General features: G+C 37.5%; 1 protein-coding gene across 7 annotated transcripts in view; it reads right to left on the bottom strand.

The window, feature by feature from the left end:
- ATP2C1 (ATPase secretory pathway Ca2+ transporting 1) overlaps positions 1-24,145 on the bottom strand; it is a 116,737-nt gene that overhangs the window by 49,872 nt on the left and 42,720 nt on the right. For all 7 annotated transcript variants that reach the window (XM_007166978.3, XM_057544870.1, XM_057544873.1 and 4 more), the window contains 6 exons: positions 14,921-15,031; positions 13,352-13,468; positions 10,895-10,984; positions 8,842-8,877; positions 5,727-5,788; positions 4,694-4,802 (listed from right to left, as the gene is read on the bottom strand). In XM_007166978.3, the coding sequence (XP_007167040.2) occupies positions 4,694-4,802; positions 5,727-5,788; positions 8,842-8,877; positions 10,895-10,984; positions 13,352-13,468; positions 14,921-15,031 (525 nt within the window). The remainder of the gene's footprint in view (positions 1-4,693; positions 4,803-5,726; positions 5,789-8,841; positions 8,878-10,894; positions 10,985-13,351; positions 13,469-14,920; positions 15,032-24,145) is intronic.

Raw genomic sequence — 24,145 nt, 5'->3', positions numbered from 1 at the left:
AGAATTCTTTGTTCAAATTTTGATATAGACTTTACCTGGAACATTATGGAAAATATGTTATGTTTCCAAAAAGGCAAAATGTACTGTTATGCAGATATGTATAGTCTATAAGACTGCTTCATCTAAAGTCACTGTCTGACCAATCCCTTGGCTGCCCCCAATTAACTAGCCAGAGGTATCTCTTCTCAACTACTACTAAAAAATTAAAATAAAAATCCTAAGGGAAAAAACTGGAGAACATGCCCATAGCTCAATTCCTCTAAGTTTTACTATCCCAGCTCCACAAATAATTCTAAGGTTCCTATGCTGGTAAGGTTACTGCCACCAACACATATTCGCTCATTCCTTGGCCATGGAACACTGACTCAGGCAAGAAAACCAAATACAGAAATCCTTAAGTTATCAATATTAATCTTCTTTAAAAAGGGTTTTACAAAAGATAGACTCAGCCTGCTATGGACTGAATTTTGTCCCCCCAGAATTCATGCTGAAGCCCTAAACTCCAATGCAATGTGATGATAACTGGAGACAGGGTCTTGGGAGGTAATCAGAGTTAAAGAAGGTAATGTGGGTGAGGCCCACATAATGGGATCAGTGGTTTTGTAAGAGGAAGAGAGATCACTCTCTCTACCATATGAAGACATAGCAAAAAGACTGCAAGACAAAAGAGTGACCTCACCAACAACCCAATTCTGCCAGACCCTGATTCTGGACTTCCCAGCACCCAGAACCGTAAGATACAGACATCTGTTGTTTAAGCCACCCAGTCTATTGTATTTTATTACAGCAGCCTGAATTGACTTAAGACACAGCCAGAAAATACCAGATAAAAGTTATATAGCAGGGGCTTCCCTGGTGGTGCAGTGGTTGAGAATCTGCCTGCCAATGCAGGGGACACAGGTTCGAGCCCTGGTCTGGGAAGATCCCACATGCCGCGGAGCAACTAGGCCCATGAGCCACAACTACTGAGCCTGCGCGTCTGGAGCCTGTGCTCCGCAACAAGAGAGGCCGCGATAGTGAGAGGCCCGCGCACCGCGATGAAGAGTGGCCCCCGCTTGCCGCAACTAGAGAAAGCCCTCGCACAGAAACGAAGACCCAACACGGCCAAAAATAAATAAATAAATAAAATTAAAAAAAAAAAAAAGTTATATAGCAGTGAGTCACTGAACTTGCTGACAAGATGCTACTACAGGCCCACGCAAGAATTACAGCCAAAGTCTGAACCACTGAAATTATGACAGGAACCCTAGAGTTGCAGCAATGACAATGCTGAAGTGGCAACCTTGGCCATGGGCCATGTCCACACGAAAAGAACTATACTGCAAAAGTCCTACGCTTGCTTTTTCCAAAGTGAAATCTATGTGCTTTATTTGTGAAAAATTAATAACATCCCAAGGATAACTGAGGAGTCTTCTGTTTCCTTTATACTCTAACAAAGAGCTTGTTTCATGTAGGAACATCGAATAACCAGCTAGCCTTACATAATCATTCACCACAACCAAATTCAGCAAACAACACTCCAATAAGCCAATTTAATTACAAAAAGTTAGTAACCTGTGTCCAGAAGAGAATTTCACCTATCAGCTTTCTTATGTCTTCGGTCAGTACATTTAAATCTAGAAGCAGCAGGAAAGGCTCAATTCTTTTAGGAATGTTGTCTCAATCTACTATCAAAGTAGTTGCAAAAACGTGCCTCTGGTACCAGGTAGGGGAGAGAAGTGACAGAAGGAATTAAAGACGTTCAACTATATATGTAAAGTGGATTAACTGGAACAAAATCAACCTAAGCACAGCACTGCCAAATAAAACGTGCTGATGAAGTGTCTGAAAAGTTAACAAGTAGGGGGAAAACAATCACAGCTAATCAATTACTCCACAAAGCATACACTTCTAATTTTTACAGCATCAAGCTTTAAAATGTCAAAAATCCCTCTTATTAAACTCACAGTAAGTCTTCGATATATATTTGCTGAATGGATAAAATATGTACTAATCCATATTCTGACAAGTATTTTTCTATACGAGAAAATTAATTTTATTAATTATCTGAGATAATTCTCAATTAACCCTTGTTTAAATGAAACCCTTAAATACTTTACCAAGTCAAATGGTGTTTTGAAGTTTCTACGCCGTTATACTGCTCAAATTGTTCAAACAATGGGAAAATCATCTTCTAACTATCCCACTGAGGAGGTCTGCTTCTGAATTAGAAGAGAAGCACTCCAGAATAAATGGTGACAAAAACTTCATGGATTCAAATTAGGGTTCTCTGGGGGAGGGGAAGATGATTTATATCAAGTGACAGGCCTACTGCATCTCTAAGGAAGAATAATTCAAGGTCTTGTCATGAACCAAATATTAGGGATAGGAGGAAGGGACAAGAAATGAGTAAAAAAGATACAAAAAGACCTACTAAGGGGAGAAAGAGGGTAATAAAGTAAAATTAACATTCCCAATACTTGTTGTATTGTATTATTTGCACTCAACAATTAAAGCAATCTGATATCTTTCTAAGGATAAATTTTAAGTATTTGGAAGAAAGACCTTTCTTTATTTCAAGATTAAATGAAGCTTGTACTTATAATTCCAAATGTTCTTCAGGCTTTCCATAACCTCCACATGAGAACGCTCATGTTTTGGGACATACCAGGTATTCAAAGAATGACAGCTCTGTACATGTCAATTCCAATAACAGATGAGACTGGCGTTCTCATGGGCGATGAGGGCTTCTTATACTAGGTGCCTTACTCCATCCCTTCAACATATTCTACACACGGTGGCAGGATTAAACGTAACATCATTGCCAGCTAGGTATGACCTTCAAAGCTAAATCCCAACCAATAAAATCTGAAGTGGAGCTTCACATCCAAGGCCCCCTGATTCTACCACGCATTTTCTACCTTTAACATACTGCAGCTCTAATCACACACCAGAACACTCACGGGGATCTAAATACCGCTGCTGCTCCATCTCGGTTCAGTACTACCCTTCGATTATGACCACCAGAGCAATGCTGTCTGAGGCATTCTCATTTCACTCAAATGGGAAGTAACCTCTCCCTTCTCTAAATTTTCTACTCCATTCTTTGTAGTTCTCTTGCACTTACCCAGTTCTAGCTTATCTTATGATGATATGTGTACACCAACAGTCTGCTCCCTGAGGGCAAGAACTCTATCACACCATCTTTGTGTCTCCCACAATGCCTAACACTCATTTCCATAAAGATCTGCTGATTTACTACGTGGATACCTCAAAAGACTCTATGGGAAAAACAGATATATTTTAAGGGAAAAAAAAAAAATGTTTAGATATGTCACTGTTTTAAATTGCATTTGCTTTTTATATCACTTTGATAATCTCAGTGTTTTAAGTGAATATTTAATCCATTTACAATTAAAATAAGCACTAGGGGCTTCCCTGGTGGCGCAGTGGTTGAGAGTCTGCCTGCCAGTGCAGGGGACGCGGGTTCGAGCCCTGGTCTGGGAGGATCCCACATGCCGCGGAGCGACTAGGCCCGTGAGCCACAATTGCTGAGCCTGCGCGTCTGGAGCCTGTGCTCTGCAATGGGAGGGGCTGCGATACTGAGAGGCCCGCGCACCGCGATGAAGAGTGGCCCCCACTTGCCGCAACTAGAGAAAGCCCTCGCACAGAAATGAAGACCCAACACAGCCATAAATAAAAATAAAATAAAATAAAAAATAAAAAAAATAAGCACTAATACAGTGGGGTTCTATAGCTCTTCCTACTATTTGTTCTCTAATTGACCCATCTATTTATTCTATGTTCCTATTTCTGTTCTTTTCTTATTTTTTGCCTTCTTTTAGATTAGAAAAGTTGTTTCCTTTCTTTATTAAATTAGTTATACATGTTACTATTAACTTTTTTATTTTTATTGAAGTATAGTTGATTTACAATGTTGTGTTAATTTCTGCTGTACAACAAAGCAATTCAGTTATACACATATATACATTATTTTGCCAAATTGTTTTCCATTATAGTTTATTACAGGATACTGAATATAGTTCTCTGTGCTATACAGGACCCTGTTGTTTATCCATTGCTATATATAATAGTTTGTGTCTTCTAACCCCAAACTCCCAGTCCATCCCTCCCCCACCCACCCCTACCTTGGCAACCACAAGCCTTTTCTCTATTTCTGTGAGTCTGTTTCTGTTGTGTAGATAAGTTCATTTGTGTCCTATTTTAGCGATATATATAAGTGATTTAGTCCTATATATAAGTGATATCATATAATATTTGTCTTTTTCTTTCTGACTTACTCATTTAGCATGATAATCTCTAGGTCCATTGCTGCAAATGGCATTATTTCATTCTCTTTATGGCTGAGTAATATTCCACTGTATATATGTACCACATCTTCTTTAGCCATTCCTCTGTCAGTGGTCATTTAGGTTGTTTCTATGTCTTGGCTATTGTGAATAGTGCTGCTATGAACATAGAGGTGCATGTAACTTTTTGAATTAAGAGTTTTGTCTGGATATATTCTCTAGCCCCTTCCACCATGTGAGGACATAGCAAGAAGACACCAGCTATGAACCAGAAAAAGGGTCCTCACCAGGATGCGACCATGCTGGTGCCTTGATCCTGGACTTCGAGCCACCGGGACTGTGAGAAGTACATTTATGTGTTATTTTGTTACAGCTGCTCAAACAGACTAAGACATCAAACTCACCTCAAACAAGCGCAAGTCAGCAGGAACTCTGTCCCCAACAGAAAGGCAAACTGTATCACCTGGAACCAAGTCTCGTGCAAGTGTATGTTCCAATTTTCCTTCACGCACACTGTAACATGAAACAGAAACAACCACGGCTGAAGAAAGCAAGCCAGGCCACTTATTTTAAGAAATTCCTGGGGCTTCCCTGGTGGTGCAGTGGTTGAGAATCTGCCTGCCAATGCAGGGGACACGGGTTCAAGCCCTGGTCTGGGAGGATCCCACATGCCGCGGAGCGACTGGGCCTGTGAGCCACAACTACTGAGCCTGCGCGTCTGGAGCCTGTGCTCCGCAGCAAGAGAGGCCGCGATAGTGAGAGGCCCGCACACCGCGATGAAGAGTGGCCCCCCTTGCCGCAACTGGAGGAAGCCCTCGCACGGAAACGAAGACCCAACACAGCCAAAAAAAATAATAATAATTAATTAATTAATTTTAAAAAAAAAAACAAAAAATCAAAAAACAAGGTCTGAATCTTAGTTTAAAAAAAGAAAAAAAATTCCTTCCAGTGGGCTTGCCTGAGGGAAAATATATTGCATTATCACCACTTTTAAGGAGATAAGTCAAATACAGAAACCAAGAAAAGACTTACTCTTGTGCTCTTGGTAATTAAGATGCTCAGATGAATTAAAAGAAAAAAAACAAAGCACTGGAAAAGCGGACCAGTTGCTCAAATGTAAAATGTGAGAACCGTAGCAACCTTCTCAATCACCAGGGTCTGATTATACATCACTGCACCCACAACAGCGCTTGGCACGCAGTCACACACAGAAAGTATCTGTTGAATAAATCCATGTCTCAAGAATCTCAAAATTAGAAGTAACGGAAGTTTTAATAGTACTACTTGCTATACTGAATAGGGCATGAATTTTTCATGTCAGATTAATGGTTTCTACCTTACGTTTAAACAAATATTGGGCCACAATGTACACTGTACTAGTCACATTTATTTTGTACTTTTAAGAGTAGAAATCCATATCAGAAACAAGGATCATACCAATGGCATTCTGGTGGCATAAGTTTACTCAGTTCTTCAAGAGATTTTTCTGAACGATATTCCTATTAAAAAAAGAAAATTAAGAAAAAATATTTATAAAGAAATGCAAATATGTACATTCTTAAGAACATATATTATGTTAGACTTAACTAAATATTGACCCCAATCATTATTTTAACATTTCTCCCAATTTTTATCTTTTTCTTTACTTGCATTTATATTCCTACCCATAAAAGCTTGTCCCTTATGTTATAGTGACCAATTTTTGATAATTAAGTATTCTCAATTTTTTATATATATATATTTATATTTTTGGGGGGGGGGGGGGTCGCACCACGCAGTATGTGGGATCTTAGTTCCCCAACCAGGGATCAAACCCACGTCCCCTGCATTGCAAGTGCGAGTCTTAACCACTGGGCCACCAGGGAAGTCCCTCAATTTTATATTTCAATATTCAATGTGCAAACCTAAGGTCAAGTTACTTACAAGAAAGTGAAGAAAACTGATTTGTGTGTCCAAAGAGTATAGAGTTTTCAGTCATTAAAAGTTAAGACCATTGAGCCTCATAATTAAGATAACTTCACTTTTAATGTTCAACGACCAAGGAAGTCAAAGACAATTAACTGCAAACAACACTGGCGTTGAGGATTAAAGCCCAAGGCGACTGTAAAGGTTTGTGAAACGAATCTGCCTGGGAAGAACATACGTTAAACCAGGAGGGGGATGTGGCTGCCCTACCCTGACAGACACCTTTCCCACGACTGAATTACCTGGAAGGGGAGATTCTCAGGGGCCCTAACTCCGTGAGGCTCCAGCCCTCCTCCAGCCATACAATCGCAGCTGAGAGTCAGAGACACCCTTCACCTCAGTAACGTGGGCTGTCTTGCTTCACACAAACATCACTGCTATTTTTGTCTCATGTCTGCACTAAGTACACCAATCTTTTGATCTAAGGTTAAAAAGGGAGAAGAAGGGGTAGGGAGAGTAGTGGGAGTGAAAGTCGGGGGGTGTTCTGAAATGACTGCAGTGCTAGCACTAATCAAAACTGCATACCCATCACAAACGTTTTCAAATAGAAAATGCAAAGCTCTATATGAATAACTTAGAACTAAATCTGTCTTTACTACTTAGGCAAGAGGAACAAATGTGAGAGTAAGGTAAATCTGTAAATATAAAACTCACAAGACACCCAGTGTAATATACGGTATAAGGAACATTATAATAATTCTGTATGGGGACAGACGGTTACTAGGCTTACGGTGATCATTTCATAAGGCATGCAAATATCAAATCACTGTACAGTGCACCTGAAACAATACTGCACCTCAACTATACCTCAATTTAAAAAAAAATTACAAAGACATCCCTCCCCCAATCATACCAAGATATTAAGGAATTTGGAAGTTTTACCCAAAAATTCCATAAAAGGCTAGAAAACACTCACTACTCCTAGATCCTACTAATAAATGACACAGAAGCTGCCCAATCTTCACCTCCCTCTTCAGACTTCTTAGCCTTTACTCCCTACAACTACAAAGATACCTCTATATCAAAATGATCCTTCAACACACCACAAAAAACTTGACAGCCGTCTCAAATGAACACTTAAAAGTTAAATTTTAAATTTATTTGTAAGGTGGCCTCAATATATGACTATACAAAACAATTAGCTATTTTTATGACTGCAAGGGTGTACAATGAAGATGGGAAACTGAGATTAGAAAGGGGGGAAGGCAGATGTAAATGATAAAAGACTATAAAAAGCATTCTCCTCCTAAAACACAGGTAAAAACACAAATATAAATAATGAACCTATCAAATGAACCTATCATAAAGATATTTGGCAGATGGTTTCAGCCACTACATTTACGGTGTGTAACACACTATCTTTGTGTAAAAGTCCACACTGAGTATGTTAAAACAGAAATTTTGTGGGATTTTTTTGAGAGTAGGGGCTATTACCAAGCTACTGACGTTCTTCCATACAAAGTGATAATACTGTAAGAATACTTCTGAAGCAAGCCACTCCATACATCTGTAGCATTATTAAAGATGCAAAAGGGTTCCAGTTACTGGTCCAGTGGGTCGTGCCACCCACATGACCAAATGAATAGCTGTGTCCAATCAGGCTCAGCCTGGAATAACCTCTGCTAAACTAAGCCCGCCACCTGCCCTAAGGCAACTTTTATCTGTTCTAAGCAAAAGGATTCCCTAGATACAGGATCCCTGATGGTGTACTAATGCAACTCACAAACTTGCTGCAGATAATCTGATTAAAACCGGCTTTTCTACACTGGGTGACTATAAAACAAATTACTAAATTAGAGATTACCACAGGAAAACTGGATCATGACAGGAAATACCCAAGGAATAAATCATAGATGTGAAAATAACCACAGCCACTTAAAATATAGTCTTACGATTCAAAATAACATGAATTTCAAATGACATATTAATTTTTCCCTAAACTAGAATAATTCTTCTAGTCTTATTAACCATGCTTTAAAACCTTTAGCTAATCAAATGACACCTGTCAACACTGTTCTAAAACCTGAGGAAGTTATCAGATATTTAAATAAACTTAAAACTAAGCCCATGTTTTTATTTATATCTATACTTGTCAACAGAAATCCAGACATTATCTCCACATTATTCACATTAATTTTTTAAAGGGGGTTCCTTTTCATATATTTTCTTTACTGTTTCAATGTCTATGCTGAACAGGGAGTTCGATCCAGATCAGAACATCCCTTCCATGGAGGAATGAGGAATTTGAACTCTGGCCCAATTTTTTAACTGGAAAAAATTTAAAAGCCTACTGCTGGATTTTATTTCTATTACTGTAGTTTTTGTTTCCATCTGCTTCAGTTACCTTTAACATCATCAAATAAAAAACTAGATTTTCTTCATGCCACTGCCTAAACCAAAGCAGTCAAGTTGGTTCCACAAACTTCCTTGGAGAGTTATTGTTTTTGAAATTATTTCAAAAACAAAGAATAAATTGTTCTGACCAACATACCCATTAACTATACATTTTAACATAAGCCACCTTGATTTTTTTAAGCAATTAACTAAAATACTATTTTTATGTTGTCAAAATAGGCTACTTACTCACCTGAACAAAGGCGACTGTAACGACGATAAGTATTGCCTAAACAAAACAAACAACCTTTTTAAATAAGACATTGTAACTTCTGAAATAACTGTTAATCATATCTTATTTTTCTGACTCTATCTGCAGCCCCAAGACACCAGACAATAAGCACAAAACAGTCAGGGAAGGAATCACAACTCCGCCTTGAGGCCTGTGGGGAAAAACAGACAGCTGACAGGGACCTGCCTCCCCAGGAAGGCTTCTCAAACTCTTTGATCTCAGGATCCCTTTATGCTCTTACAAACGGAGGACCAGCTCTTGTTTATGTGACTTCCAGCTATTGATATTTACCATATTAAATACTTTTTCAATCACTCAGTTTTAATTTCTACTTACTATCTAAAAAAAAGTAAGCCCATTACATGTTAACACATACAACATTTTTTATGAAAAATATATTCCCCCCCAAAAATTGTGGGAGAAGTGGCAGTGCTTTCAATTTTTCTATCTTTAATGTCTCCTTTAATACAAAGCCAGATTCTCGTATCTGCTTCTGCATTCAATCTATTGATATATGTTGATTAGGCTGAAGTATATGAACAAAATTCAGCCTCATTCAGATATTGTTGAAAAAGGGAGGAGTATTTTAAAAGCCTTTTCAGATGATTGTGGATATTATTCTTAGCTACTACACCAAAATTAGACAACTGTTACTTTAAAAGTAATTTGCAATATAGAACCTAAAACTATATCAATGAACTTTTCATAATCTGTTATATTAAAATCTATCGATCTCTTTTGCATGTTGAATGGCTCTTTTGTCACCGAGTATTTTATATCGTCATGCACTGGTCATTTAGAGAAGACTGATTCACTTGGTTATTCAAATCTTTCAAGTGTTGACACATTTCATAATAGTTAAAAAAAAATCACATTCACTAAAATCACTACTGATCTCATTAGAATAAGGTCTTAAATACTGGGAAGCTGTCCACCATAAAATAATGCATAAAATTTTTGCAAAATTCTAATTATCACTGACAGCTTGAATTTTACCATTGGCAACAAATTCTGTCAGTTGTTTTTCTTGTAGTGATAGGTTCATGTCACTCACTTTCAAAAAAAGTATGCCAGTTATCCAAGTCTTAATAACCATAGTTTGTCTCAGTCATTCTTTCGAGTAAAAGGCTAGTTCAGCTCAGCACACAGCCTTTCCTTGAGACAACCATCATACTTCAATGCGTACTTCCCATTTCATCACACAGAACATTAAAAAGGTATATACTTAAGGATCAAGACTTAATCAAATTAAGTTTTACTGTTTTATCAAAAACACTGCTAAGAGAAACAGTGAAAGAAAACAATGACTACTAGACAGTTTGTTGCCATTATTTTGATTCAAGCCAAAGCTCTAACAGTTTTACCCGCCATCACTTTTGCACCACTGATGCAAATGTCTATAGCAAAAAGACAAATAATGTTTTTAGTTTTATGAAAGTAGTTTTGACCTCATATGCTCCCTTAAAAGAATCTCAGAGACTCCTGGGAGTCCACAAGCAAGAGCTGGTGAATCACAGCTCTACGTTCATTTCTACTGTGTTCTTAAGCCTAACACACTTGCTTTAATCAATGCTTATACTTACTATAAATTTTTATACTACAATGAAACAGAAGGGCAAGAAAAAAAAAAAATGATGAAAGCCAGAATAACCTAACTGGAAAGAATAAAAATACAGAGTACACTGTTAAATAATACTTTTAATTTTTAAAATGTCAGGCTTCAGTTCACGATTACTGAAATGTATTCTCAATTGGAAAGTAAAATAAATATTTAACTGGAAAATTATTATAAAATATTTCATATCTGTTAAATTATCGGATTGTTAAATAATTCTAGGGTGCCAATCACAGACCCTTGAACATTACTTGAGATCACTGCAACTAAAACCAGAATTTGGATTTTAACAAAAAAACCTGAAGAAGCATTAAGGCATGTCTCAATTCATTTTCTAAAATAAAAGCCAATCCTAGTTTATATGATTAACAATTTTTAAAAATATATATTTTTTCTTACCACAGTGATACTGACAGCATCATCAAACTGATGCATTAAAACACTGATGACTGCAGAAGCCAGAAGCAGCATAATAAGGGGATTTTTAAACTGAAAGTGAAAAAAAAAACAGCAATTCAACAGTTTTGTATGAAAGACAGTTGTGTACCAGCACAGCAAAAGCCTAAAAAAAAAAAACTATCAGGGCATTATTACTTAAAACTAAGAATTTACCAATTCCTTATAGTACACATGTATTTTTAGTATGCTATAAGCTGTTCTGAATTTCTACCGGGGCTAGAATAAATGGAAAATAACTTTTAAGCTAAAGGTTTACATTAAGCACTGGGTAGAACACCTAAATTATAAATTCCAAACACTCCTCAGCATTCCTATACTATAAGTAAATGGGTGTAGATTACAATTCTGTGGTTGACCCACCCACCAAAGGAATAACCATCCCCCACCAGGGGAGGGGCAGGGCAGCTAAGAGCAGACAGTAAGATCCTCACCACAGAAGAAGCTGAAGATTTTCCCAACACTGGTTTTCCTAACATCTAGCTAGCAGAGACAAAAGTATCTAAAGAAACAAACCACAGCACCAACTCAATCGGGCAGCTCTTAAATGACCAAGCACCAGAGCCACCCCAAATTCTTCCAGTTGGACATCCTAGTTAAACGTCAGAGCTCTGCTGCCAGAGTGCCTTCCTCTGATGAAACGGTGCCAATCGCCATCAAAGTTGCAAAGTAACTTTGCAGAGAGCCAGCAGAGAGCCTCAGCCCCTGGATATCATAACTCTGAAGTTAGATGCCACCACCTCCCACTCCCTTTATGGCTCCGTTCCTTGGCACAGTGGTTGCAACCCTGCTTCACATCAGAATCACGTGAAGAGTTTCCAACAAATGCCCAGGTTCACACCAGAGCAATTAAATCAGAATCTCTGGGCACAGGGCACAGGCTTCAGCACTTTTAAAGCACTCCCCAAGTGATTCTAATGCACAGAGGACTGAAAATCACTGCTCCAGCAAAATAAAAGTACAACTGCAATGTGGTTCAGGGTTGACAAACTACACACAAACTGAGCCAGAGTACCTGGGTTTGAATCCAGCTCCAATTTTTGTGTAACCTTAATTTTTTAAGCCCCGGGGGTGCTTCCCTACCTTGTACCAAAAACTGTGGTAAGGATTAACCAAGAATGTATATTAAATCACTGTGTAAACTACAAACCCCTCAAACATTAGCTGCTATCACCACACTTTGAGAGGAAGGCCCATGATCATTCTATTTCACCCTAAAACAGCTGTGCCATGGTACTAAGGAAACCACCTGACAGATGGCAGGCTCCAAATGTTTGCAGAACAACAAATTCAGTGTTCTCTGTAGAGGAGTGAGGAGTCGTCCAGTGCTTTATGATTAACAATTGATATTTACTGTTAATTACTGCTTGCACTTAACTACATTACAGGCACTATTTCATTTCATTCTCACAGCAATCTCATGATGCAGGTTCTCTAGCTTTGAAACAGGATCAAGAAAGCAAAACATTAAAAATCATATTGCCTAGTGATAAGTCAAATCACTGTAATTTATAAATCCAGAGTAAACTCTGAAGTTTTAGGTAATGTGGAAATGTGGTAAATGTGAGAATACAAATATACATATAAAAAATATTCCAATAAAAACAAGACAGATACAAGGTTCTTCTCTAAAAATTCAGTTCTTCTACTTTAGACAAATTAATTTAAATAAGTTAAAACTGATAGATTTTGGTTCATTAACAGGCAAGGCCCTTTAGAAAAGTTAAACAAAGATTTTTTTAAAAAAGAACCTGCAGGTTAGAAGGCATTAGAAAGTTTCTTCACTAAAAAGAATTTGTTTGGCAAACTAATCCTACTACTTGAAAACTGGCCATAGGAGTTTTTTAGCTTTTCACTAATATACTTGTCATAAAGGTAAGAAAAATCTTACAGTAAATCTTTCTGAAAAGATTAGGACATTAATAAAATATAATTAAAAATAGCTATCATCTATTGATAGCTTACTAACTCCTAAGATTATTATCCCCATTTTACAGATAAGGCTCAGAAGATAATAAAGAGCACACAGCTAGTAAGAAATAAAGGAGGAACTTGTACCCAGGCAGTCCAATGACCTAACTTTTACTAATTTTCTAAGCTAGCCATATTACTTTAAAAAAAATTAGCATTTCTATAATAAAAAATATTTAAGTTAAGACACCTGCAAAGGAAACTACTGTTAATAGTATCACCTCCATGTAATATAAGTCCTTAAAGATTTGCACACTAAAATCATAGAAATTCCAATGTAACAATAAACTCTAACAAATGACAAAATTTAGGTAAAAAACACTTAAAAAAATTATTTCCTTTCTCCAAAAATCACTTCACAAAAGTAAACAACTACATTTACAAAAATACATGTAAGTTACACAACAGGAGACAATAAAAATATCTCACCTGAGAAATATACTTCTTCCATAGTGGCTCATCTTCACTGATATCAAATTCATTCCAGCCATGGAAGGCTCTCCGATGACTTACTTCACATTTGTTTAGACCGTTCTGAAGATCAGCCTATGAGATTTTACCCATAAAAGTCATTGAGAATATTAGCAGAGAAAAAAAAGAAAACACAAAAAAAGTACATACATATGATCACACTCACAGGAACTTCTATGACAGTCAAAACTAATCTATGGGGACAGAAAGCATATCAGTGGTTGCCTGGGGCCAGAGCACTGGGAGGGATTAGCTGCAAAAAACATGTGGAAGCTTTTCAGAGTGATGAAAATTTTCTACATCTTAATTGTGGTGATGGTTACATCTGTCAAAATGCAAACTGTACATTTAATATGAGTACACTGTATTTTATATAAATTATACCTCAATAAAAAAATTTTTAATGTAAGCAACAAGATATAGAGTTTAATAAACAAAAAAATTATGATTTTCTTTGGAGAAAGAGAAATAACACAAACCAGTCAGGATGTACAGAAAGCAAAATACCAGTACATTTTAACTAGTTTTCTTCATTTTCACTGTTGTCTTGTTGTTTTCTAAAATTAGTTTCTCCAAAAGATCACACATCTTTCTTGTTCTCTGAGCCTATCAAAATTCTGAGATTGGTGTTACCTTTTGTTCTTGGACTGAATATTTATTCCAAGCAGAAAATCTGTGGTTCCTAAATTACTCAAAATAATGAAGTTAACATGAACTGGTTCTTGGGACATTTTATGCCCTATGAACACCACCTACATTCTTCAGTCACTGCCTCTCATGATTCATTACTTTAACTATCATTAAAGAATAAATTACTTGCATCTCTAAAATAATTAAGTTTCTCTGGCCAAAAGCTTTATAATAGAGTTCACTAATAGAGTCTTGCGACACAAATATATTTAGAGTAAGTATTTTTGAAACAGAGTATAAATACAACTCGCCCCCCAAAAAAAACCTCAAAAAAAGGATACCCAATGTTTTTAATGCCATTGTTAAAATATGTGAATTCTGAAGGTAGAATTTTAAATATTCTTTTCCTCATGTTTCATTAGATTGTGCTTTTTAAAACTAGGAAGAGATTAAATTACATAAGCAAAGTTTATTTGCAGTTCTGAACTTGTACTTAGCTTTTACATTAGAAAACACATAAAAAAAAGATAAACTCCTAACTCTACTTATGTTAATAATTAAATTATTTTCCTAATCCAACTAATCCTCACACAGCACAAATAGTCCCTAGCAATATTAATGATCTAGAGCTGCACCGTCCAATCAGGTGACCACTAGCCTCATGAACCTATTTAAATTTCAATGAATAAAAACTAAATTAAATTAATTTCAGTTCCTCCCCTAAACTATCCGTACTTTAAATCCTCAATTGTCATGTTTAACTAGTGGCTACTGCACTGGACAGTGCAGAACAGAATATTTCTGTCATCACAGAAAATTCTACCAGATAGCACTTATCTATAGAGTCTAAGTGACTCATTCTACTATCCACTCCCTTCCTCTCCACCAAGCACTTACTTGGAGAATGCTTGCAACTTCAGTGACTGGTAATTCACTTGCTTTTTTTGATGTCAATACAGGAATCATTGTCTCATTTTCAGCATTAGGAATTTTTTGAAAACGTGCAACCTAGGAAATAAAACCAAAGGAAAAATATTTGAATATACTAAACAATTCTAATGCGGTCTAGAATAAATGAAAATTCAAACGTTCCCAGAAACCTTTTTTCACAGTTAGAAAACAAATATTTTCAGACTAATAATGAGTTTCCAGTCCTATTAAGATAATTTTATACTAATCGTGTGCTATTCCAGAAAGCACATTTCAAAAATTAAGTCACCAGTGCTAGCTAGAACACAAAATAATTTTCACATTAAAAAAAAAAAAAGATGCTATTTATACACCAGTGTAATGAGTAAAAAGTAAAACAGATGTCCTGTCTAGCAGATCCCAATGATTACATGGAGTCATAATCCTCTAAACTCATTATGTTTAACACGAGGGACAAGGAACAGCTAAGCTTGCTCCATTTTAACTACTCCTGTTGACCAGCTCATTTCTTAACTATACAGAAAGGACACCAGGCTACTCTACCGAAGCACCATGACAGAACATCAGACTTACAAACCCATTCTCAAACGAGGGGAAACAGAAAGCAGAGAAACCAGACAAGCAGCGGACACACAGGTGAGTGAAGGGGCTGTGAACAAGCAGAGTGAGTCACAGAGATGATGGTAACCATGGCACCTACCTGATGCAGCTTCATAAGCAAATATCTACAGAAAAGTGTTTAACACACTTCTAGAAATAAATCCCCAATCCAGACTTGAATCTTTATAGACAGAAAGTTTTGAAAAAGTATGAGAAAGGGAGACAAAAGCTCCACGCTGAAACTTTAGAGAAGAAAACATTTCAGCTGCCACACATCCACTGATTTAAACAATACTGAAACTGAAGTGATCATCTTATTGCCAAGATACCAATCTTTAAGCTTCCAGGTGAAATGTTTTCAACCTTGGATAATCAACATATTTAGGATAAATATTTCCCTAAAAATTGTTTTTGAGGCAGCACTTCTTTAAGACAACAAATAAGGTCAAAAAAATAATAATTTAAGTTTCTATTATTATTAAAGTATTATTATAGAGACCTGTATCCATTAAAAAAAAAAAAAAAACTTTGTACTTACTCCAAAAAAACAGTAAATAGCTATGGAAAAAAAAAAAGTATTTCCCAATGTATCCAAGTTCTGGAACAATCATATACACATTTTCTAATCTCATCTATTACAAAGGCATTGTTAAATATTTAAGTATTTTAAAGAAAAGAGCATAAAGTGTTTTTCTTTTAATGAGAAGATACTAGTGACCAAAAATTCTGAGGAAATTGGAAACAGATTACCTTTCTTGACATGGTTATTTTACCTTCTGAGATCATTAAGAAGGATCAAATATGTTTACACTGCCTGCAGTGACAATGAGATTAAGAAAATCTTCTATTTCTAAGATTCACGTACATCAGTTTCTTCATATATAATATGAGGATAGTGCCTAAGGTTGTTTGAGGATTACATCCATTAATACAGTATTTGACCCACTAGTAATAAACACTGAAATAGCTATTTTCTCCCAAAACTATTTAATATTTATACGCACATACTCAATAATATAATGAGCTCAATAAATTATTAAGGTTAGTAATGCTAGATTTGCAGTAATTCTTCTATTAGACATACTTCTATTAAACATATCATTAATATATTGGAAACTGCCCCCTCTGGTACAAGAGCCTTACTCACAAAAGTCTTTTTTAAAAGTTACCCTTTGGTAGTTGGTATATAAATAGGGTCTATGTTGGAACACACTTTACATAAAATCCCTCAGGAGCATTACATGGGCCCAAAAGAGCTCAAAAATCTCAACAGAAGGAAGTGAGACTATATTTGATTTAATAAAGGATAAGATAACTCTCTACATATATGAAGGGCAAGAGGGCAACCCCAAACCCAAAGGGTGAGTTTACAGCAGACCAACTTCAGGACTTAGAATGAAGAGTGCCAGATGCTGGGGGTGGTGGCAGAGGCTGGATGGCCATCCACGATAAGGACCGGTTTCCACAACAGAGGGAGGCCACATCCCAGTAAATTCTTGGCCAAAGGCAGTGATGTTAACTGTATTTATGCTTACTAGACTCTGTATCAACTTAAAATTATGAAATCATTAAATTTTAATCCTATTTTCTTTTTAAGCAAATGTTACAGAGATTTACCAACTCAAATGGGTTGTGAGTTATATAAATCATAAGAATATTTTGATTTGTTCATTTACTCTTTTAAACAAACACCTGCCATTTATTGAGAATCTGACTCTGTGCTAGGCCCTTAGAATTTAAGAGAGAGCAAAATAAGGGGGAGGGCAAGTGGAGGGAAACAGAAGACAGGTATTAACAAAGAACAGCACAAATGAATGGAAACTGAAATGATCACTACTATGAAGGAGTCCACGGCTAAGGGCACTTGCAATCAGAGACTACAATCAGGACAGGAAAGGTCTGATGAGGAAGTGATGCTGATGGAAGTGAGAGGCAAGAAGCTGCCTGAGGGAGGGGATGGAAGAACAGAAGGAACTGAATGTGTGAGGAAGGGGGAGCACGGCGAGAGTGAAGCACTAAAGATGGCCAACATTCATCCACTCACTCACTCAGTCCTTTGACACATAATCGATGCTTATTATTCTTGGTACTGGGGACACAAAAGTGACCAAACAGGTAAGAACTCTATCCTCATGGAGCTACATACCAACAGGAAGCAAAAGACCATAAATAATACACGATAAATGTTCTAGAAAACAATTAAGAAAAGAAGGATAAGCAAGGGAGGAGTTACTTCATTTTATATGGTGGGGGGTGGTGGGCACCGCAAGGAGGACCTCTCCAGTAAGGTGACATTTGGGCAGAGACCTGAAAGAAGCAAGGGAACCAGCTATTAGACATCTAGGTAGAAACGTCCAGGAGGAAGGTGGGTACGTGTGCACCTAGGAGAGGTCCAGGCTGAAGCAAGAACGTGTCGTCATGAGCATATAAATGGTATTAAATCTGAGGATAAACATACACACCAGCACAGAAGAAAGGGAAGAGATCTGCAGGCTGACCCTAGGGCACCCTCCCAACAGACAGAAATCCAAGATGAGCAGCGACCAAGAGAAAAGACCAAGAAGGAGCAACCAGTGAGGTAAAAGGAGAACCAAGAGAGAAGCAAGTATTTCAAGGACAGTGTAACGGGCTGGGCCAAATGTTACTGAAAAGTTAAGATAAGAACTGAGAGCTGACCACAGGACTTGGTGACAAGGAGATAAATAAATGAGTTCAGTGTAGTATAGTGGGACCCAAAAATCAGGAGTGGGTTCAGCAGAAACAGCAGGAGAGAAGTTAAGAGACAGCAAGTATAAGTAATTCCCATTCTGATGCAAAAGAGGAGCAGAGAAATGGGATCATAGACAGAATGAAATGTAGGGTCATTGTTGGGTTTTTTTTTTTTTAAGATGGAAGAAATAACATCATGTTTGTATGTTGATTAGAATGATAACTGACAACACAGAAGAGAGACAGGACAACTGATAAAGCTATGTTCTGGACTAAATGAGAGGGGTGGAATCTGGCCAATTTTGAATAGAGCTGGTCTTAGATAAAGGGATGGACAGTTCATTCAGTTACAGATGGGAAGGCAGAGTAACACAAGTAGGATGCAGGCACATTGGTAGCTATGGTGGAGGGAGCATATTGAAACACTCCTCTGAGAAGTAACTGGATTGAAGAAATCAAGACAACATACAAAGCAAAAACAGGCTAAAGAAGTGGGTGGGGATCCTACAGGGTCCTATGGGCCATACTGTAGAATTTCTATATTGATCTTAAGAGCAAAAGGAAGACCTTGAACTGTGGTCTGAAAAATAATAATAATAAATAAAGGCTACAAGTTGGAAAATAAAAGGAGTGGAGAGTAAGAGTGGTGAGAATATGACCAGTCTGGAACCTATTACATAAGTCTAAACAACAGCTAAATGTAGCTTGGACAGGGTGATAAGGTGCAGAAATAGTAGAAGTAGAGGTAAAAATGACAGGACATGATGATGAACTAGATTTCTAGCTTGTCTTATACGCTAAATAGTAACACTATTCACCCTGGTAAAGAATACTTGGAGACTCTTTTCAACAAATGGTGCTGGGACAACTGTATAACCACACAAAAAAGATTAAAGCTATACCCCTCCCTCACACCATATATAAAAATTAATTCAAAATGGATCAAAGACCTAAATGTAAGAGCTGAAACTATAAAACTCTTACAAGACATGGGCTTAAATCTTCTTGACCATGGCATCCTAGACATAATGCCAAAAGTACAAGAAACAAAAGAAAAAGACTGCACATCATCAAAATTTTAAAATTTTGTGCTGCAAAGGACACCATCAAGAAAGTTAAAAAGATAACCCACGGAATAGGAAAAAATATCTGCAAGTCATTTATCTGATAAGGGGCTTATATCTACAATATATAAACTCTTACAATTCAACAATAAAAGAAAAAAGGACCAATAACCCAATTAAAAATGAGTAAAAGATTTGAACATATATTCCTACAAAGAAGATATACAAATGAGCAATAAGCACAAGAGAAGCTCCTCAACATCATTAGTCATGAGGCAAATACATATTAAAACCACAATGACATAATACCTCACACCCACTAGGATGGCTAAACTTAAAAAGACTGCCAATAAGAAGTGTTGGAGAGAATGCAGAGAAACTGGAACCCTCATATGCTGTTGGTGAACTGTTAAACGGTGCAACCACTATGGAAAAGTTTGGCAGCTATTACGTATTATTATGCTATTATGCAAACATTTCAGCTTAAAAACAATCTCTAAGTGATTTAGTAATGCTTCAATTTTGAGAATTATAAAATACAAGTAAGTTCACAGAAGTTAAGTTGAAGGTAACCATCTTAACCACCTGAAATAAACCATTTTAAGAAATAACATGTCTTTCACATGTTATTTAGAAGTTCACTGTCTACAGATTCAGGTTTCAGGGAAAACTTCCCTGAACTAAGCCATGAAGAACGGACAGCAGAGAATAGCTAAAATATGCCAAGGAAGTATTCCAAACAAGAGATGAACACTACTAAAAGTCACAGCAATAGAAATTTAATATGTAAGTAGGCCAATCTGGCTAAAATGAAAGAACTGTTTATTATGTACCTCTACCTCTACTAAATGACTCAGATCTACCCAGACAGTAAGACAAGCTATAAGTTTTTAATTGGATGCATTTAAAAACTGCAGAAACTTTCAGATCTTTAGGATGTTATAATTCAGTCAAATATGGGTCCTATATACATAGGCCCCATAACAGACCTACTGAACGCATATGTCCATTTTACCAGGATTCCCAGGTGTTTCACTCACATTTTTGAGTCTAAGCACCATTATCCATCCGTTTCCAATTCTTATACACATCAGAATTACATGAGGGTTGCTACAGACTGAACTGTGTTCCTCTCTATTCATAAGTTGAAATCCTAACCCCGCAATGTAATGGTATTCAGACATGGGGCCTCTGGGAGATAATTAGGTTATAAGGGTGGAACCCTCATGATAGGATCAGGGCCCTTAAAACAAACACCAGAGAGAGCCTGCATGTGCATGAGCGGGGCAGGCAGGCAGGCTCTCCCCCCGATCCCCACCCTGCCCCGCTCCCACCATGTGAGGACACAACAAAAAGATGACCGGCTGCAAGCCAGGAGAGGACCCTCACCAGCACCCTGATCTTCGACTCCCCAGCCTCCAGAACAATGAGCAATAAATGTCTGTTGTTTAAACCACCCAGTCTATGATAGCAGTCAGAGCAGACTAAGACAGGGGTCTTCTGTTTCTGTTTTAATCCAAGTGTCCAGGCCCCATCCTAGAGAGTGTGAATTATTAGGTCTGGGGTGAAGCCAAGACATTTATTTTTAAAAGCTCCCCAGGGCAGGTCTAATGTGCAGCCAATGTTGATAATCACTGGCCTAGACAATGGGGCTGAAAGGCACGGTTAGATTAAATATGAACATTATAATATTTTATTTTTAAAAGGTAAATACCTTCTAAAATGAGCTACCACCAGAAGTTTATACACTATCCCTGAGGAAAAATTAGTTTTACAAATTCTGTTACTTCACTCAGCACATGAGCAGAAATCTGATTTTTAAAAGAAAGTCAGCAAAGGTAGCCCAAATTACCCAAAAGAAGTCAAGCCATGGGGGAAAAGTGAAAATACTTCATCCCTGCAAAGTTGGGGAGTTATTAAACAGAGTTATTAAAATTTTTCAGGTCAACGCTTTGACAGTAAGTTTTCCAAGTTTCACTTGCAAGTAATCAGAAAGACCTCTAACGCCCAAGAAAATCAAGTCTACCAGGCATTGAACTTGAACGAACCAGGCACCTCTCCACAGTTGTTTAATAACTATAGCATAGGAAAGCAGGGCTATCCTGGGAACTCTAAAGGCCAAACCATACAACGCTATTATAAAAATGTGAAGAAGGCATACACAGGCAGAAGAAAACAACAGTGACAAAGCAGTTCCAACAACACTGAGGACAGCAGTTCCAAGAACTGCAGGTTCACAGTGATTTACAGAAATCAAGTAGACCTGCTCAATTGCTTGCTGATTAAAGCCAAAAGTGAATGACACTAAACAATCCCACCTAGATGTGGTTGTAATTACTAACACAGAGAAGCTTACGTGCATAAAACACACTCCAGGTAGAAGGGAGAATTTGGACTTTTGGTACCTGCAAGTCATAATTGTAAGAAAGGCCCATGGCACTATCATTAGAAATAGTAGTGAATTTTGGTCCCAAAGGTATTGACCAAATGACTCCACGTTTCTTTAACTGACCTTCTGGTTGAGAACAAGGCGGCCAATATTTTTCTGTAACCCTGTATAAGTGTTTATACCCACACCATACCACACTCAGCTGGCGGGGGTGGGGGGCGGATAACAGTAGAGTACAGCAGGTATCCAACCAAACATCCCCTTCAGAATGGGAAGACAGGACAAGGTCCCATGCCCACTCCAACTTCAAACAATAGTTTTGTTTTTATGTATTCTATGTTTTAGCTTTGGGGGAAAAATAGTACTTAAACAAAGAGTTTTACAGCTTTAAAGTGGGGGGGGTTGGGAGAGGGGGTGAAACACTCTAGTATAGTGATTTTTCAAACTTACTAGTTTCAGGTCAACTCTTAACAATAAAAATTTTTCAAGGTTCACTTGCAAGTAAACAGAAAGACACTAGTAATCAGAAAGATTACTAGTGAACCTCAGAATCACCTGGAGGGCTTGTTAAGACACAGGTGACTGGGCCCCAGCCCTAGTTTCTGAATCAGCTGGTCTTGGGTAGGTCCAGAAAGTACATTTCTAACAAGTTCTCAGGGAATGTTGATGATGCTGGTCCAGGGACCACTGCTCTGGTCAAGGTCAGACTTGACTAGATCCCAATTTATAATCCCAATTCTATGTCTTGCCATCTCTGTGTCCCAGAACAAGTTACTAACTTCTCCGTGTCTTTTTTTCTCAGTGGAAAATCGAAATATTACCTATTTTCATTTCAACAAGAGCTAAAAGAAACACCATTTATAAAAGTGTGTAGCATGGTGCCTAGCGTGTGGTTCCCTTCCCCTAAGGTTAACACTAGTGATATAACATTTATGCATCTGTCTCGCCCCCACTCTAGATCTTCACATGAGTATGACATGGCTTTTGTCATCTTGGTACCCTCTGCGAAGCTCTTAACAATATCCAGCATCAGAAGTACTATTTGAAAAAAAGAAAATACTGGGATTTTTCTTAATGGACAATTACACAGCAATAGAATAGTGTTATCCTGAGACACACCTATGCCTCTTAAATGATCTTTCACTGAAAGTACAAAAAGGTGACAGGACTGATCAGAAAGAGTGTATGTAATCATCCACAAATTTAGTCTACTATCTTCTACAAGGACTAGCAAGTCCATGTATTTCACCTTTGAAAGTGCTGAGATTAAGGTTTCCAATTGCCAGACACTATTTTATTGGCAAATGTAGCAGCCATGCAAGCAGGAAAAGTCAGCCTGTCCCTGATGAAGCTCTCCAAGGATCAGACTGCTGGCATGGAGCAGAGCAGAAGCTGGCAAGTGTCTCCTAGTGGGCAAGTCTTATTAATAAGTGAGGTGTTTATCAAGAATACAGGTTCTGTAAGTATTCTTGGCAAAAAAATTAAAGCTGCACCCTGACCAGTGGTAACTAGGTCTAGAACAATGGTTCTCAACCCCAACTGTATGTTAAAATCACCTGGGGAGCTTTTAAAAATTCCTACAACAGCAAGAACTCCAGACCAATTAAATCAGAATCCACAGGAATGGTGCGTCCCAAGGATGGGTGGGTACCAGGGATAGTTCTTTTTTAAAAAAACTCCCGAAGTGATAACATACAGTAAGTGCTCTTAACCCATCCATCAATTTACAAGAAATACAGGAGATAGAGAAGCACATTAAATTACCTCCAAAGAATGTACTCAGCAAATTCCAGGCTGTGAGAAATTCTACAGAACAAACAACCTGATTTTGTAAACAAACTACAAGGAAAAGAAAAGAAGGAACATTTTTAGACTAAGAGATATTTAAGAGATATTTACGGCCCAATTACAGTGTGTGGGCTGTATTTCAATCTCGATTCGAATAAATAAACTTAGGGGAAAAAAAAAATCAATCCGAGATCACAGTTGCATTTAACTGTTTTATCTCTTTCCTTAAATCTGGAACAGTTCCTCACTCTTTTTGTCTTTCATGACCTTGACACTTTGGAAAAGTACAAGCAAGGAGTACTATAGTGATATTCTACAAACTACAACTTGGGTTTGATTTTTCTAAATGGGTGCAAGTGATGCATTTTGGGGGAAAGGGAAACACCACAGAAGTAATGTTGTATCCTCCTCAAAGCATCATTATCAAGAGGCATATGATGTTTGTGAGAAATAGAATACTGTCTGCCGTATCAGTAAACAAAGGATTTCACAGTCATCATTGATTGCAGCCACCAGCCTATGGTGAGCTGGTGAGCCCTGAGGAAACTCCAGATATGAAAGCACAGGATACTGGCCCCAGATAGCTGAGGTGCGTATCAAAGGAATGATTTCAGTGTGCCCAGACTCTTATATCTTCCCATA

Source organism: Balaenoptera acutorostrata, chromosome 4, assembly GCF_949987535.1.
Source record: "Balaenoptera acutorostrata chromosome 4, mBalAcu1.1, whole genome shotgun sequence".
Taxonomy (NCBI): Eukaryota; Metazoa; Chordata; class Mammalia; order Artiodactyla; family Balaenopteridae; genus Balaenoptera; species Balaenoptera acutorostrata.
The sequence above is the reverse complement of the archived record's forward strand: the minus strand, read 5'-3'. Positions and strand labels throughout refer to the sequence as shown.